Source organism: Natator depressus, chromosome 22 (genome assembly GCF_965152275.1).
Source record: "Natator depressus isolate rNatDep1 chromosome 22, rNatDep2.hap1, whole genome shotgun sequence".
Lineage (NCBI taxonomy): Eukaryota > Metazoa > Chordata > Testudines > Cheloniidae > Natator > Natator depressus.
Genome location: NC_134255.1, coordinates 11,127,303 through 11,144,848, shown reverse-complemented (window position 1 = coordinate 11,144,848; position 17,546 = coordinate 11,127,303). Strand labels below are relative to the sequence as shown.

Sequence of the window (17,546 nt, the reverse complement as noted above, 5' to 3'; positions counted from 1 at the left end):
ATTTCAAATCCTGATCTTCCAGTTCCATTAGCACACAGTACCCCTTTAACTTCAAGGATAGTTCTATGTGTAGAAAAGACTGCAAGATCAGACAGTGTTGGTACGAGGCCTTGAAACAGCAGTCTATTTTAGGTTTCAGAGTAGCAGCCGTGTTAGTCTGTATTCGCAAAAAGAAAAGGAGTATTTGTGGCACCTTAGAGACTAACAAATTTATTTGAGCATAAGCTTTCGTGAGCTACAGCTCACTGTAGCTCACGAAAGCTTATGCTCAAATAAATGTGTCAGTCTATTTTAAGTATTCTTAGTTCCTTTACATTTTAAAATTTCAAGTGAATGCACTTTAACTCTATATGGTTTGTCATTATTGTAAAAATGTTTATTTCCTTTATTTAAAGTAGACTAGCACTTTAGGCATTTAGACACCACAGTTCTGATGGAGACCATCTGAGAGCCTAAATAGATACAGTACGGATATTCCATGCTTCTGTCTTGGAAGATTAAGGATACTTTTAATTGAAGTTTTGTTTCTAGCTGCAATTGTTGGTGTATCAGTTTTGTACTTTCCCCCCTGGCTTGTATCAGACATGCTTATAGCATGCTTCGTAGCAGTGCTCAAATGCTGCCATTTTAATAGTTCATGGGTTTCGTTGGTGAACCTTTTGGTTGCTTCTCTTAAGATAACAGTTGGCTATTCAGAGTGACTTTTTTAATAAACCAAACTTAAGTGTTAATGTACAAACTTAATGTCTTTCTTCTTTTTAAAGAATAGTTTGGTAGTGCCTCAGTACATACATACCAATAAAACAGGTACAGTGATAAGTACACAGAAAAGCTAAAAGTACTAACTAGGTAAAAATAAGGGGAACGCTACCATATCACATCCTACAACAAATAAACCAAGTCAAATCCATCAAGAAATATTGATTTGGCACTATCCTCAGATGAAAAGTATTTGATTGCTTTACCCCTGGATCATCTTCAACATATTGAACAAATAAGGGCCAAGTAGCTATGTAACTGGCATACCAGTTATGTTTAGCATTCATCAGCTTTAAAATGGCTCGGACATCTCACACTTTAATAATCCAATTGTTTAAGGAGGCAGGCTCTGGACTACTCCAGTGTGTTGCAGTAACCCATCAAGTAGTCAGCAATGGATGTATTAATAAACCATGACATTGGGGCTTGTTTGAACTTTATCATATTTTAATTGTTCCCCTGCTTTTATTATTTTTAAGCACCAACACTGTACAAGACAACAAAAGGCATGGCCCCTGACTGAAAGAGTTTACAAGTTTAGGAAACACTCATGCACATAATTAACTTTACTCACATGAGAACCATTTAACTCAATGAAACTATTTACATAACTGAAGTTAAGCATGTGCGTGACCTAAACAAGCAACATGGGGACCCCAGAGGATGGTGCTACTTCAGAGCCGTTGTTCTTGTCTTTGTTATAAAGGGTGGGTTGCGTAGTAATGTAACATGTAACAAAACTAAATCTAGATCATTCATCCAAAAGCTTGACTCTAAATCACTTTGATAGCACCAACACCTTAGCTGTCCACAATACCATTAGATCCATGCAGTGAAAGTAAATTATAATATGCATATAGTACCACATCATTCTAATTACATGAACTAAGTATCAGCAGATTTGAACTAATGGGCCCACTAATCTAACCCAACAACATAATCTCCTATTACAGATCACATCTAAAGTAATGGTAATTTACCATATTCTTAATGGGGTTTTGATCTTATTGAAATGTAATTCTATTTTTACAATAGTGTACCATCTAAGAGAGGAGCCTTTTCTCCTGTTTCCTGTATTCCATTCATGTGCAAATTTGCTATCATTAATGTTTAGGCCTGTTGCTGTGTTGTGTGTGTGTGTGGGGGGGGGTTCCTCCATTTGAAAATAATAAGCCTATACTCTGTAAAATCCAAGGCTGCAGAAGCATATATAGCCTGTTATGCTTTTAGATCCTGCTAAATATTTTACACACAAAGAATACTAACTTTAACTACTAATTTTAATCATTCTGAGAGTGCATCACATGGTTTCTTGGGTAAGGAAAATGGTCCTGTATTGGCTTTGACATCAGAGGTTAAACTCAGACCAATAGCAGAATACAGTCCAACTGTATTTAAGTGAATGGTCTGAAACAGCTCTCATCCCATGTGAAAAAAACTGGTTTGCTTGGGGACTATTGGCCCAGTAAAACTTCCATTAAAAGTCAAAGAGAGTCTTTCCACTGACTTCCTAGGAATTAGATCAGGTTCTATGGACCTGAATCTGGTGTTGCAATTGTTGTAAGTCAGGAGCAACTCAGCTCAAACCTGGTGTGAGAACAAGTTCAGGCCTGATGGTCTCCTATTCATTTGAAGAAAATGGCAACTGGAGGACCCGCAACAAGAAAAATTGTCACGTTGATCCTAACATCTGAGGTCTATTTCACCCCAGGTCACTGAATGATACCTCGTTCCTATATAGCGCTTTGCATGACAAGATCTCAAAGTGCTCTAGCAAGGAGCTCAGTCACATTGTCCCCGTTTGACAGAGGTAGGTTGGACAGGAGAATGACACCGATCCGGTGGCGGGAGCAGGGGACACGGGCAGAGAGGGTGGAGCAGGGCTTGAAGGGATTTACATTTTAGATGGGCTTCTCCCCTTTTTTCTCTCCTTCCTTTCTTATTCCTTCTTCTCTCCCCTCCTCCCCCATCAACTCCTCTTTTCCCCTTCCCTCTTTCCTCCTCCCTGGCCCCCATCTCCCTCTGCCCTGCAGCCACCACCCCATCCTCAGCACTGGGCCAGGGGAGAGCTCACCCAGGCTGGAAGGTACCACACCGACCGGCGGGGGACGTTGGAGGAGGGGCTGTCCCATTCAGCCGGTTGGTAGGTGCAATTGGAGGCGGGGTTTTGCGTCTGTGTACCGCCGCCATGGTGACCGGACGCGAGCCGCGCAGCCGGGGTTGCGGAGAGCGGGTTCGGGAATAGCTCGTGGCGCACCGTGGCTGGTGGGGAGGCTGCTCTGCAGGGTCAGTGAGGGGGGGGGTTGAAAGGACTGGGGGAGGGGTAGAAGGGATGGGCGCGGGCTGAGGGGCAGAGAGGACTGGGGGGATGGGAGGGGGAGAGGACTGGGGCAGGGGTAGAAGGGAGGATTTGCGGGGTGGGGAGGAGAGGTTTTGGGGGAGGGATAGAAGGGAGGGGCAGTGAAGATTTGGGAGGGTGGAGTGAGAGGACTGCGAGGGGGAGAGGGGATGGGGTGGGATGAGAGGGGCAGAGAGGATTTGGGGGGTGGGGGAGAGAGGACTGGGGGAGGAGTAGAAGGGAGGGGCAGAGAGGATTTGGGGGGTGGGGAGAGGATTTGGGGGGTGGGGGAGAGAGGACTGGGGGAGGAGTAGAAGGGAGGGGCAGAGAGGATTTGGGGGGTGGGGAGAGGATTGAGGGGGTGGGGGAGAGCGGACTGGGGCAGGGGTAGAAGGGAGGGACAGAGAGGATTTGGGGAGGGACTGAGAAGACTGGGGGAGGGGTAAAAGGGAGAGGGCCGAGAGGATTTGGAGGGTGGGGGAAGAGGTCTGGGAGAGGATGGGCACGGGGTGAGAGGACTGGGGGGATAATGAGCAGATTATGGGAGGAGGGAGTAGCGGGGTAGCACATATCTACTGTTCAGTTTCTTGTTCTTTTCAGATTTGCTCCTCACAGTGTGTATTAACCAGTAATGAAAGGGTGGCGAGTGCTGTTTTACAATGCAACACCACTGTCCAGGAGCGGGATTTAGGAAGGATTACAGACCCTCCTTAGAGGAGTTGCAAAACACCATCCAAAGGGCTGCAACTGTTCGTACACTTCCCACCATCACCACAACCATTGCACTCCCTTTCCCAACCTGCCAGGAGTTTACATAACCTCTGTCCAGGTGTCTCCATGCAAAATGTCCCTGCACTCCACCCCAAGTGACAAGATTCCTGTAAGGATGGGTGTTTCCTTAATTGTAACGGATATTTAGCTTGAGGCTCAAATAATAACACAACTCCTTGACCTTAAAATCTAAAATGCAGGTAGAAATTATGGCTGTTTAATGGAGGATTTTTTTTAAGATTATCGTCTCTGCACTGAAAACTTACGAAGAACAGAGTCAGAAACCCAGTTTGATAGATGATATTTGTTTTCTCCTTCCTCAATTTTTACCTGAATTTTTGAAAAATATACTTGACACCTCCTAACCAGAGTGCATTAGAAAAATTTGAGCTGGGATTTTCAACAGAGCCTGAGGTGTTAGGCAAATCCCATTAAACTGGTCATCTAAACTTCCTTAAAATACTTTAAAAAAAATCAAACTAGATTAATATAGATATATGACTCACCTCCACCTCATGCCTAGCTGCTGGGAAGCAGGCAAAGTGCTTTTATGGTACTGTTACCAAACCCTGCTCAGAGCTTTCACTTTTTGTTTCAGCCTCTGGCTGTTTGCATCTGACACCTGAACTACACAACGTTTCACTGGTGTAATTTAACCCTGTTTTAAATCAGTTTAGCTAAAGTGGTGCAAATACCTGTGAGGCCATTCTTATTTCAGTTTAAGAGCAGTTTATTTTATTTTATCTTCAACCGGTTCTCAACTGACATAATATAAACTAAAAAACCCCCACTCTTAAACCAAAATAACCATGTTCACATAGGGTTTGCACCTATTTAACTAAAATCATTTTAATTCACTTCTTAAGTTAAATCAGTGTCTTTTTTTCTTTCTTTTTTTTGAGTCACCACCTCCTCTATGAATAGCTCTAGTGTCTCCTTTTGCTGATACTAGTAGATTTTCTATACAGTGGTAGTAGATTGAAATTGACTTGATTTTTGAAAGTTTCACTGTTGCCCACAATGTTCTGAACAGAAGCAACAAAACTGACCAGATTTGTAAATTTTACTTTGCTGCTACTTTGAGAAAATAGGTACAGCAAGAGAAACAATGGAAATGGCTGTCTGAAATCTATGGTCAAAAAGTGCTAATTATTAAAGTGCTGTCTCTTTGAACATGCAATATACTTTACAAAGGTAGATCACTGTCATCCTCATTTCACAGATGAGGTAACTAAGGCACAGATAGGTGAAATAATTTGCCCAGTGACACACCGATTCAGTGGCAGAGCTAGCAGCAGAATCCAAGTCTCCCAATACTTGCCCTATCCACTGGACCACCCTTGCTTTCATTAGTTTGCATTTGTAAGGTTGTCTTCACAACTGTTAAGAGCTAGAAACTTTAAAAATGAATTCTTAATTTCTGTAGAAATTGATGGGTTAAATCCTGCAGCTCATCAAAGAAAGTTTCTTACTCATCATTGAGTGGGTGAATGGATATTTCAAGCCCCACTTTATGTTAAAACTGAAGCATAGCTATCAGTTTAAAAATCTATACAGACTAGTTGATTCATTACTTCTTAGCCCACAATGTACGCATAATCTCCCAACATAGATCTGCTATTACATATAGTATGATCCATGCCAGAGAAAGGACAGTTATAGATATCCATCAGTGTGTTAATAAAAGGCATGATGAAGAGCAACAATTTTATGCCATAAGAAGTGTTGCCTCTGGAAAACTAAAAATTGATGCAGTGACATGCATGACACGTGGTTTCATATACCCATACATTAAAATTAAACTTATGTTATATAAATAATCATTTTTAACACAAACAGACTTTCTTCCTGCTGCATCAAGCACTCCCCTGCTACTGTAACCTATTACGAAAGAAAATGGCACTAAAATGTCAACAAAAGTTTCCTATTTTCAGATGCTGACACTCTTGTGTTTTAACTCAGCCATTTGATTCCTTATGTATATAAAGTGATTGCACATGGATTGTCTGTTAACATAAATATGAAAAAAAACTTGTCAATATATTTTTGTAAGTAAATATTCTTTGTCCTGGGTTTATATCTAGAGGGATATAGCTATAGCTATCCAACAGCGTGTAAATAAGATCACTGATGTCCAACATATGATAGAACACCATCCCTTGGAATCTTGCAACTAAAATCTGTTGCCTTATCTTTATTTCCCTGATAATATGTATAAACAGATTTATTGTTGTAGGGTTAAGTAAATTGTCACTGCCATTTTTTATAATGATTAAAGGACCTATTTTGCCACGCTTACGCATGCTGAGTAGTAATTTACTACACAGTTAGGCCCTAATCTTGTGAACACTTGACTCATGCTTAACTTTACTACCAGGGGTAGTCCTGGGATTTTAAATGGGACAATTAACAATAGTAAAGTTAACCACATGTGGTTAAGTGTTGGCATTATTAGGGCCTTAGTGTCATTGATTTCTTATTGAACAAAATACTACTGAGTGTGAGTGGCAGACACGCTCCCTGAAGTATTTATAAATAAAGGAGTGCATCAGCTTTGCAGGATCAAATTCTGAGTCTGCCCACAATGCTACTGACTGTGTAAATAATTTGATAGGACTTATCTAAATATTTAACAAACATAACTGTTATTGACTATTTCAGTGAACAAATTGTTTGTTTACATTTAGTCTCATATTTCCTAAATACAGGTCTGATCTACACTGCAGCAGAAAATACGGAATGAATTCTTCATATCTGAATCATATTTTTCCACTCTTTCCTTTCTACATGTTTGCAACATGAATAATAGCTTATCTAAAAGAGTATTAATCCAGCCACATGATCATCATACTAATTTAAAAGGACCATCTTTAAGTGAAGGCAACTGGCATCCAAGTCTGCATGACTCTCAGGAGTCTGATTCTGAAAGCCTTACTCAAGAGATACAATATCAGTTAGAACTTCAAAAATGGATTTGTGAAAATGAAGTACTGGTAGGCCAGTCTTCTGATGAGCTGGAGAATGACAGCTTAGATGAAGATAGTCTGGAGGAGAAAAGTCTGAATGAATCAGAAGGAGCAAATTATGACAAAGTACAGTTTTCAAATGGAAAAGATTATGGAAAACAGAACCATAATAATGAAAGGTAAGGAATATATTTTTAGCTATGATAGCTGACTGTTCTTGTCCTAAGTCCTTTCTAAGCCATTTGGGTAGTGCATTAAAGTGGGCATAAATGTAACTTACACCTAATAGAAATAGTTCATTGGCACAAAGACTGTATTTAGACCAGGCCTTAATGTGAATGTAGGGCGATGTGTTTTGAAATGTACTGTGCTGTACAACTTTGTTGCTTTAGAAAAGAAGGGAGAGCAGCCATTCTTTGTTCACTGAGGGCTAGGTTGTAGCTTGCACTGACTACACTCCCATTCAGGAAAGTAAGGGGAAGTCAGAACCTGCCTTACACCCATATATAAGCTACCTAGACATTGGTTCTGGGAGTGCAAAAATAGGTGGGTGCTTCATACTCACTTACTTGCCCTCAAAGTAGGTGGGCAGGGAGGTGTGGGGAAATGAGCAGAGCCTTGCCTCTGTTCACCCACAGTGCCAGCCAGTACAGCTGAGTGATACAATTTTCTGCTGGTATAAGCCCAATAAAAATAGACATCCATTCTTCTCTATGAGCTTTATCCAAAGCCCACTTAAGTCAGTGGAAGGAGTCCCACTAACTTGAGTGGCCTTTGGATCAAGCCTTAAAGCACTTATCATAACGCACTGGATACTTGTTCAAAACTGATAGTTGGTGACTGTTGTCCTTTTCTATGCACTTGATAGGATGCGGCATCTTTCTAAATAATTTAAGAAATGCATGTTTCACTGTTACATTCAGATAGTGATTTTTAATCACTTTGGTTAGCTGCACTTATATTAGAAAACTTATGTTTAAAACAATATTAAAAAAACCGGAGGGCTGAATAGATGCATTTTTATCCAGTAACTGTATAAATGCAAAATTAAAAATTCCAGCAGACTGTCTGTCATCCTCACACATTCTTACAAAAGCATTAACTTTATACATAAAATAAAATTGAATATGCTGTCATATTCATCAAAGGTTTAATGCTGTATAAATTGGGAATAATTGTTGAGTTTAAGAGAATTAAATTAAACCTGAAGCAATAATAATGTGCCATTTCAATTTAACTGTCTACTTAAAATAAAGTGGCAAACAAATGAAGGCTAAATGATTAATAGCGTGCTTTTATTCACCTCCTCAACAGGCAAAATGGCCAGTTACTGAACATTTTATTGCCAGTGCAAAGGATGTTAATTGTGCTAGAAACATGCTCTAATTTTAGTAATTTTTTGACTGAATACTATGCTGAATATGAGGCTCTTCGTTAAATGGAAATTTTATTTTATTTTGTTTGAAGTTGTCACAGTAAGTACTCAAATACAGTCCATTAACTGGAGCAAATATGATAGTATATGCATTTGAAACCTCCTCTCTACATCCATTACTAACCTAGGAGTTTGAAGAGGAAACCCTGCATCTGTTGTCTGCTCATCAACAGAAGTGTTGAATACAGAGTCCATCTAACCTTTATATCAAATCAGGGGGAGGAATAAGAGGTGTGTGTTTTGTCTACAGATGATTAGAGATGAAGGAGCTCTTCATACTCATTTTGTTCCAGTGTGGTGACCTGGACAACATAATACAATCAAGCCGCTGTGCACACATTTCAACACAATAGGCGTCTTTGGAATCGTATTTTGTTATTTGAGTGATTGTTTTTAGTAGAATATTACATATTTCTGTGCTTATGTTGTTTCAAAATAGGCATTTATTCTTGCATATGATTTACATTTATGAATAATGATAATGTTTTAAGACTGCTGTTACTTCATTGGTATAAATTGTCAGGAATTGAAACACTTATCTCAAGTACAAAGTATATCAGGTCACCGACACTTCTCTGAAACAAAAAACATCAATATAGAACTAGATTCTATTTGTTATTTAGATCACACTTTATATTAAAGTACATTTGTAACTAGTTTAGAAAGTGTTAATAAATGTTGAGTAGATGCTTTAAAAGTTAATTGTTACAGATTTTATAGAGTTCAGCAGGCCAATAGGATGATTGTAACCATGGCTTGAAAGCCAGTAAGAGTTGGGTGCCTGACTTCTTAAGACACTGTTGAAAAACCCACTTTGTGGACAACTGTCCCTAAAATGTGGTTCATATATGCCAGTTAAGATACTGCTGATCAACACTTTAGATTACTCCTCTCTCTCTCTCTCTTTAAATTTCTTTTCTGGTCTGGGGCTTTTTCACATGGATGCATGACATAGTTGTGTTCCTCTTTCATCTCAGCTACAATCTGTATTCTACACAAAAGACTTTTGGGAAAGCTCTATTAAAATAGCAAAGGACCTATCTTGGCATTGCATGGCAATGAATGGAGATAATACCATAAAAATCTATTGGCTGTTCCCTCTTAGGTAACCAGTACTCACGAGGGACCAATGTTAATTGGAATATCACTTTTCCTCAGAGAGCAGAGTCTCTGGGGAGTGACTGGAATTTTGTGTGGAAGATAAACCATAATGATGGCATTTTATAATTTATGCCCTCTTAATGAAATTTTACTGGACAGTTGAAAAAGGTAGTTGTTGCATTTTTATAATTGCATTTTCTGGGTGTTCCTCCCCCTCCCCCTCCCCTCTCCCCCCTGTAAGTGCCATGATGAATTTTTATAAGGAAAATGTTGTATTCCTTGGTCAGATATGATAGTTTTAAGCCTAATTAGCACTTAATGCCAATTAAAATTAAAGATTAAGAATGTGCTCTTCGTGGATCTTTGGCTCAAGTTCAGTGTAACTGTTGGAGCCCTAATCCTAAAAATGGTCTCATACATGAGAAACTTTACACACAAATGGTCTCATTAAACTCAGTAGAACTTCTCACATGTGTCAAGGTATACACAAGTGTGGGCAAAGGCCGGAATATTAAATTGGTTAGATATAACTTATTCAAAGTGCTGAATGGTGTTTCTCTTTTTAAAATGTTAATATTTCTTTGCTGGTTTTCATAGCAAGCAGCAACCTACGGACAGATACTGTAACCTAAGATACAATCCCAACTGGAAGAGCAATAAAGAGGAACCAAAATTTTCTGAAGTGAATAGAAGACACCGCCTTGCTGAGAAAATCCCACAGGGCTCCTCTCAGGACTCATTTTACCTCCCTTCCAAGCACATCTTAGAGGAAAATAACCAGCTGGTAGAAAGACAGAATATATCTTCTGCATTTGATACAGAATTGTTAAGCCTTGATGATCAACCTGTTGGGATAAGCAGTGCACCTTTTAGATTGCATACAAAAGGAGACCTATCAGCAGATGATTGTCAATACAAACACAGTTCCAGTACATACAGTGATGTTTTTTCTCCTCGATCTGTAGAAGTTCAGCAACAGAGAGCAAAAAAAGACTTTGTGGAAAAAAATAAACTTACTTTGGGATTAGCTACACAGAAACAGGATTCTTATCTTCATTGGCACAGTCGACAGCGAGAGGAAGTTCATCAAGGGCAGGTGGGTAATGCATTGTATTTAGAACATCTCCTGACAGGTTATGAACTAAGTGGATGGGTCACTGATTAAAGGGGCACACCTACTAAATCTCTTGGTTTTGCAGAGTGATTCCTGGCTTTTCTGTCAATCACATGTTTCTCCATAGCACAACTGATGAAAGAAACCATTTGGGCTGTGTATCTTCCTTGCCCTTGATAGGATGATAGTGTTCTGTGGTGTTCATATTCCCAGCTGTAGCTTTTCAATGGCCCCCAGTTGTGCTATGGCTTCTAGAAAGCTGGCTATGTCACCTGCTGTCGGTGCAGAAGCCACGCCTCACTCTTAGTATTCAGTTGAACAGTAGGTAGGAAAGAGGTTGCTCATGCCATTTTCTCCAAGCTCATCTATACAGCTGAGGGCAGGACTTGAATTTTAGAGGCATCCCAATGGAGGACTCAAATCCATGCCCTGATTTGGACAAAAAAATGTTTTGTGCCAATGCTAATTGATTACATTAGGTACATTAGCTAAAAACCTGTTCTTTGATGGTTACCAGACTCAGGATTATATGTCTTGGGAGCAAGTTCCCAGTAGCAAGGGCTGTCAGCTGAGAATGCCCTGCGGTCAGTCTTGAAAAGCAAGTTCCGGGGACCAGTGACCGCATTGCCCTCGAGAATCTCAACTGCTCTGACAGAACAGAAGGGGAGAGGTGGTCTCTTGGGTAATGAGCCCAGAACTATTTGTAAGCTTCATGCAAAATGTTGAAATCTATTTTTTATAACTCTTGATTTTACTTGGTAATAAAGTGATAAAGTTATCCATCTTACTTGATTCGATTCTTCATCACATCTTATTAATTGATACATTTTGTTCTGCACTGGAGGTGTTTGGCTTAGCTTACCTGATTTTGTCCATTGTGTGCTCTTCTAATAATGTATGCACTTGTCTCCTTATGGGTGGACAACAGCAGTGTTGCAGCATGAAAGAAAAATGACTTCTAATGGTAGAACGCTGATAATACAATAGTTTTGAGAGAATCAAAAAAACTGATCCCATTAACAGTATAAAAAGTTTGCATTTGCAACTTTCCAATTGCTCTGATCACAATAAAAATACAATTTATATCCTTTTCTCTGATTTTTCAAGCTGCATACAATATAGATACGGTGCAGTCTGGGTGGATGCATTCACACATTTACTCAGTGACATTTAGGCCCACATTTTTCCAAGAGTATCTGCTAACTGTGGAGGGGCCAGATTTTGTGTGTCCAAACAGACACCTCAAGCTTGATTTTCAGGTTTCCTGAGCATTTATAATTCTATTTTAAATCAGTGGAAGCTGCTGGTACTCCAATCCCTTAGAAATGAAGGGCCTAGTTTTCTCAAGTTCTGTTCTCAAAATTGAAACAGCCAACATTAGGGGATACTTTTGAAAATGTTGGTTAAATGTACTGGACTACAATGCAATACAGCACTATCCATATGTTACATAATGTGAAGATTAGCAAGATAAGGTGGGTGAGGGAATATCTTTTATTGGACCAACTTCTGTTGGTGAGAGAGACAAGCTTGAAAGCCACACAAAGCTAGTAAAAGATATTACCTCACCCACCTTGTCTCTCTAATGTCCTGGGTCAGACACGGCTGCAACTACACTGCATAGATTAATGCGAAAATGGAAGTTACAACATAAAAAGTTACACTGTTGAGTTATACCACAGATTTCTCTGACAAAGCTGGCTAGTGAGACCTTCCATAGTAAATTATGTACCATTCTACGAGGCTAATGAACAGCTGATGGAAACACTAGAGGGCACCTGCTGTATGTATTACAACAGTGGAATAGTGGACAAGCTCTTTGCTAGAAGAGATATTAAGAGCACTTGTTTTTCCATCTATAATTCAGTTGATGGCAAAAATTATTAATTTAGATTAAGGCTAATTAAAGTTTATGTTGATCTTTTATCTACCATTTCGAAATTCTGAAAATATATTTGTAGGCTATGCCTAGCATTACATATTATTAGTAAGTAGTATTGGTATTATTGTGGTAGCGCCTGGAGGTCCTAATCAGGGATTGGGATTTAATTACACTAGTGGCTGAACATTGGTGCAGGGACTATGTCTTGTTATGTCAAAGAGTTTACAATCTAAAGCCCTGATCCTGCAATAATGTGTGTGTGTGTCCACATGTGCGCAGAGCCATGTGCCTATGCAGACTCCCTTTGACTTCAGTCGGGCTCCATGCATGAGCAATACAGTGCAGAATTGGAGCCCCTAAATAACAGATTAGGGATAACAAGGCAGGCACAAAGTAAATGAGCCCACCATGATTAGGCTAATGAGCAGTCATCATTCTTTTATTTATTGTCATGTTAGGCGTTTTCTTTAGGAGATACATGGACTAGAAAGATAGAGGTAGTTAAAAATATCCACTTTTGGGACAAGACATTGTGGGCCAGGCTCTGTCCACAGTTAAAATCATGATTCCGTGGAATTACTCTGGATTTACATGGTTGTGACAAAGCAGAATCTGGCATTTTGTGTGCCTTGCAATATCACTGAGTACCCTAAAATGCAGGAAAAAACAAAAGAGAGAAAAAGCCTGTTCTTTAAAACACATCCACCTGAAAAACAAATGATCCAAAAATGTCAAAATAATGAATCCCAGATGGACTGAGTTTGTGAGGCCATGTCAGTTTAAGGAATGTTGTTGTTTTTATAACAGCAACATCCAAAATGTGCCTGGGGCTTTCCAAACAGCTCTTGCCCTGGTGAGCGTGCAACCTAAACACTGCTTGTGTGGATATTATGGGGATGTGAGATGAAGAGAGTGGAGTATCAGGAGCGGAAAAGATAGACCCCTTCAGGTTGATCAGTAGATTGAAAAGTACTGGATGAGAATGTATTGATGTATCTGAGCTGAGGTAATGATTCAAAAATTCTCTCTTTGAACTGAATGACTGGAGTTTGTGTCAAGTTTTGTTTTGTTTTTTAGTCTGGAGTTAAAAGTTTAGATAATCAGATATCTATTCAGGTACATTTGTGGTTTTAAGGTCAAAGAGATAATGAAAATCAGTATCTCTGCATCATCTTAGATTTCAGAATAGGTGGAAGGAGAATTAGCCATTATGAATTACAGTGATTTCTAGCCAAGCTGGGAGGGCCATATAACTTTCCAGTGGATTGTCACTGGCTAAATAAATGAACAAGTCTAACATTCTCTAAAGGAGTGGCATCCAGCCATCCTTGCTGTACCTCAGAGCCTTTGAAGGGTTGAAAACAATGGGAGGGAAACCCCTGAAAAAAAAGGGAAAAACCACTGGTTAGATTGTTCGTGTGAGTTAAGGTCTGTTTTTACAACAGAAGGAACAAAAACCTTGATTCGGTCTTCACTTATGCCTGTTTTACGACAGTGTAACTACGTTGACTACAGTGGAGTTACTCTTTATTTACTGTGGTGTACATTGGGCCCAAAGCCACAGACGATAAGGCCCTTAATATAAGTATCAATATTGTCAGCAGACTAGGAATCAGAGGTGCCTCTCTGAAACACCTACAAGATCTCTATCAAGCATTCTAAAAACTGCAATACCCACCTGCTGTAGTGAAGAAACAGATTGACAGAGCCAGAAGAGTACCCAGAAGTCACCTACTACAGGACAGGCCCAACAAAGTAAGTAACAGAACGCCACTAGCCGTCACCTTCAGCCCCCAACTAAAACCTCTCCAGCACATCATCAAGGATCTACAACCTATCCTGAAGGACGATCCCTCACTCTCACAGACCGTGGGAGGCAGGCCAGTCCTCGCTTACAGACAGACCCACAACCTGAAGCAAATACTCCCCAGCAACCACACACCACACAACAAAAACACTAACCCAGGAACCTATCCTTGCAACAAAGCCCGTTGCCAACTCTGTCCACATATCTATTCAAGGGACATCATCGTAGGACCTAATCACATCAGCCACACCATCAGCGGCTCATTCCCCTGCACATCTACCAATGTGATATATGCCATCATGTGTCAGCAATGCCCCTCTGCCATGTACATTGGCCAAACCAGACAGTCTGTACGCAAAAGAATAAATGGACACAAATCAGACGTCAAGAATTATAACATTCAAAAACCAGTCGGAGAACACTTCAACCTCTCTGGACACTCAATTTCAGACCTAAAAGTCGCAATTCTTCAACAACAAAACTTCAAAAATAGACTCCAGTGAGGAACTGCAGAACTGGAATTAATTTGCAAATGGGACACCATTAAATTAGGCTTAAATAAAGACTGGGAGTGGATGAGTCATTACACAAACTAAAAACTATTTCCTCATGCTAATTTTTCCCCTATTGTTACTCACACCTTCTTGTCAACTGTTTGAAATGGGCCATCCTGATTATCACTACAAATTTTTTTTCTCCTGCTGATAATAGCCCACCTTAATTGATTACTCTCGTTAGAGTTGGTATGGCAACCCCCATTTTTTCATGTTCTCAGTGTATATATATAATCTTCCTACTGTATATTCCACTGCATGCATCTGATGAAGGGGGTTTAGCCCACAAAAGCTTATGCCCAAATAAATTTGTTAGTCTCTAAGGTGCCACAAGTACTCCTTGTTCTTTTTGCTGATACAGACTAACACGGCTACCACTCTGAAACCTGATCTCTGAAACATAATTCATCTTAAAGTTCTTGAAACTGAATTGGACAGTCAAGGCAGGTAAGTTAATCAGTTAACTGAAGTGACTAAATGAGAATAGTTAAGAAACGGATAATAGACATTAGAGAATGATGAGGAGTGTACAAAAAATAGCATCTCGGATATCTGTGTCAGCATCCAGAATACATGCTTTGGATGTTGTCTTTATAAACTGGATCATTTTCCACTTTTCAGCAAGTTAGAACTGTCATAATTGTTAGCAACACAGTTAACAGTGAGGTATAGTGGGTATAAAATGTTGCATTAAAATATAGAGCGCTTTTCATGTAATTTTACTAAATCATCTCTGTAAAAACTTACTATGGAGTAAGATATTTGAATGTTTGATACCGAAGGATCCTTTTTCCAAGTTACTGTAAAATTCACAGCCCATTAGATCTGTGGGCTATACATACACACCCAAACATACTACAAATGCGTGTGTATTGGCTGATATGTATGTTCATTAATTCATATAGCATTTTATAAAGCATCAACTTTTTTGCAGCGCTGCCTGATTCTCTAAGAACCTGATGATGGGTTTCTTTGAGAGAGAGAAGTAGCTGCCCAATCTAGCTCAGCTGTACTCAATATGAGTTGCTTTCCTCCCTAGAAACCTCTTACTTCAAAGCGAGGAACATAATGTACAATTTTTTAATGGCTCTAGACCAAGGCACTCAGACTCTCTGTGCACTGCGCCTTACTTCAGTGTAAACACCTAATCAAGATTGCCTGCGCTTCAACAATAGCAGCCAAATGCAATTCGAGAACCACAAGCCTTTGAAGTCCTCACTGCAAAGGCCGGTTTTCTAGTCTGGGATAATGACATGCCATGATTGCTGTCTTTGTTGTATCTTTTCAGTAGAGAAGCAATTATGGGCCTCAATTTAACAGAATAGACATTACACAGCTTATGATGCTCAAAATGCAATTTCATTTGATCATTTTCTCAATTTGATTGGTATTAATAGAATAGTTCACAAAAAAATGCTGGCAGAGGTTGTGTCCTGTTCCTCTTTCAAAGAGATAATGTAGAAGTATGCTTTACCTGCCCAGTAAACTGTCAATGCAGTGAGTCAGTGGGTTCCACCAAAAACATCTTACCAATGAAACAGCTGTGTTTCTCGGTCTGCTGTGGAGAAGGAAACCTATGAAGAGTCTTCCTAATTTGCTAATTTCTTTCCTGTAAGGAGAGCTGGTAGACTCTTTCATTACCATTTGCAGCAATATGCCTCACCTGAAATATCAGCAATAAGAGCCAACCCCACTAGTGTTAACTCATTCCTGTTCATACCAGCTGACGCAGGTACCTGCATAGACCTGGCTACACAGCATATTACCTGAGTCAGTGGTTCTCATACTGTGCTCTGTGGATCATTGGTGGGATACAAAGCACTTGCTGCTAGTCCAGAGAGAGGCTGGCCTGATGGCAATAAGTCAGTATTCAGTTCTTAAGAAACTGTAGCTTGACTCATGCAGCTTCCTCAGGTGCTGAGTGTCTGCTGTGCATTCTTCTGCAATCTGTGGGAACTGCATAGTCTTTCTGAAGCGCATGTGTGTGCGTGGTTTAGATATAAGTCCAGAGCATTAAACTAGGCATTTCACTTGTACACAGCACCCTGATATAACAGTTGGGTATTTTACCTGAGAACAACACCCATATGAATGCTTCCTAATTTCAAGTGATTTGCCCTGTGTACTCAGTTTGTGGATATCTAGTACTCACTTCACTGTTTGGGTCATTGGTCTTAGGCAGCTCCAGTGTAATCCAGATGGCCTACTCCAGGTGGACCCTGAACAAGCTTGGTGTAGTTGTCCCTTAACTATGCTGTTTGGATTGCCATGCTGTTATAAGCGCCCCAGCCACTACTGCTATCTGTGCTCTTCTTCCAGCTAGGATGCTGATTGGTTGTGTGGAAAAGAGACAATCATTGATGATCTGAGCTCAAGTTTGCACAGTTAGTAGTTCCACCGGTCACAGACATCTTCTCCCTGTGGCCTTTCCCAAATTAGCCATACCCACTCGTCAGTGGGGCTTAGTTATCCTTACTGCAGGCAATGGCTTAGTAGAGCAGCCAGGTATGTTGTCACAACAATGGATGGACTGGCTAATTGTCCACTTATTTGGGTACTGTACTGTACTGTCATATTTAGCTATGGATCATGGCAGAAGCATTGTGTAAGAGCAAACCAGGACAATATCTAGCAGTAAAGAGGCAGAAAGAAAGTTAATAGGAGACAGACAAGATCATTTGTTTTAATATGGTATGTGTTTCGTTCTGTTGCCTGGATTGCTCCCAGCTCACACTCTGTGCATTTCCAATATGATACTGCAATGGCACCTTGCTAGCACCTCACGGTTACCCTGGTGTTGGCCATAGCATCTGTTTTCC

At 40.0% G+C, this 17,546-nt stretch overlaps 1 protein-coding gene across 3 annotated transcripts in view; it reads left to right on the top strand.

The window, feature by feature from the left end:
* Positions 1 to 2,928: 2,928 nt before the first annotated feature.
* The window catches only part of JHY (junctional cadherin complex regulator), a 45,971-nt gene continuing 31,353 nt past the window's right edge, over positions 2,929 to 17,546 (top strand). For all 3 annotated transcript variants that reach the window (XM_074936716.1, XM_074936718.1, XM_074936717.1), the window contains exons 1-3: positions 2,929 to 3,045; positions 6,577 to 7,013; positions 9,968 to 10,466. In XM_074936716.1, coding sequence (XP_074792817.1) covers positions 6,667 to 7,013; positions 9,968 to 10,466 — 846 coding nt within the window. In that variant the 5' untranslated portion in view covers positions 2,929 to 3,045; positions 6,577 to 6,666. The remainder of the gene's footprint in view (positions 3,046 to 6,576; positions 7,014 to 9,967; positions 10,467 to 17,546) is intronic.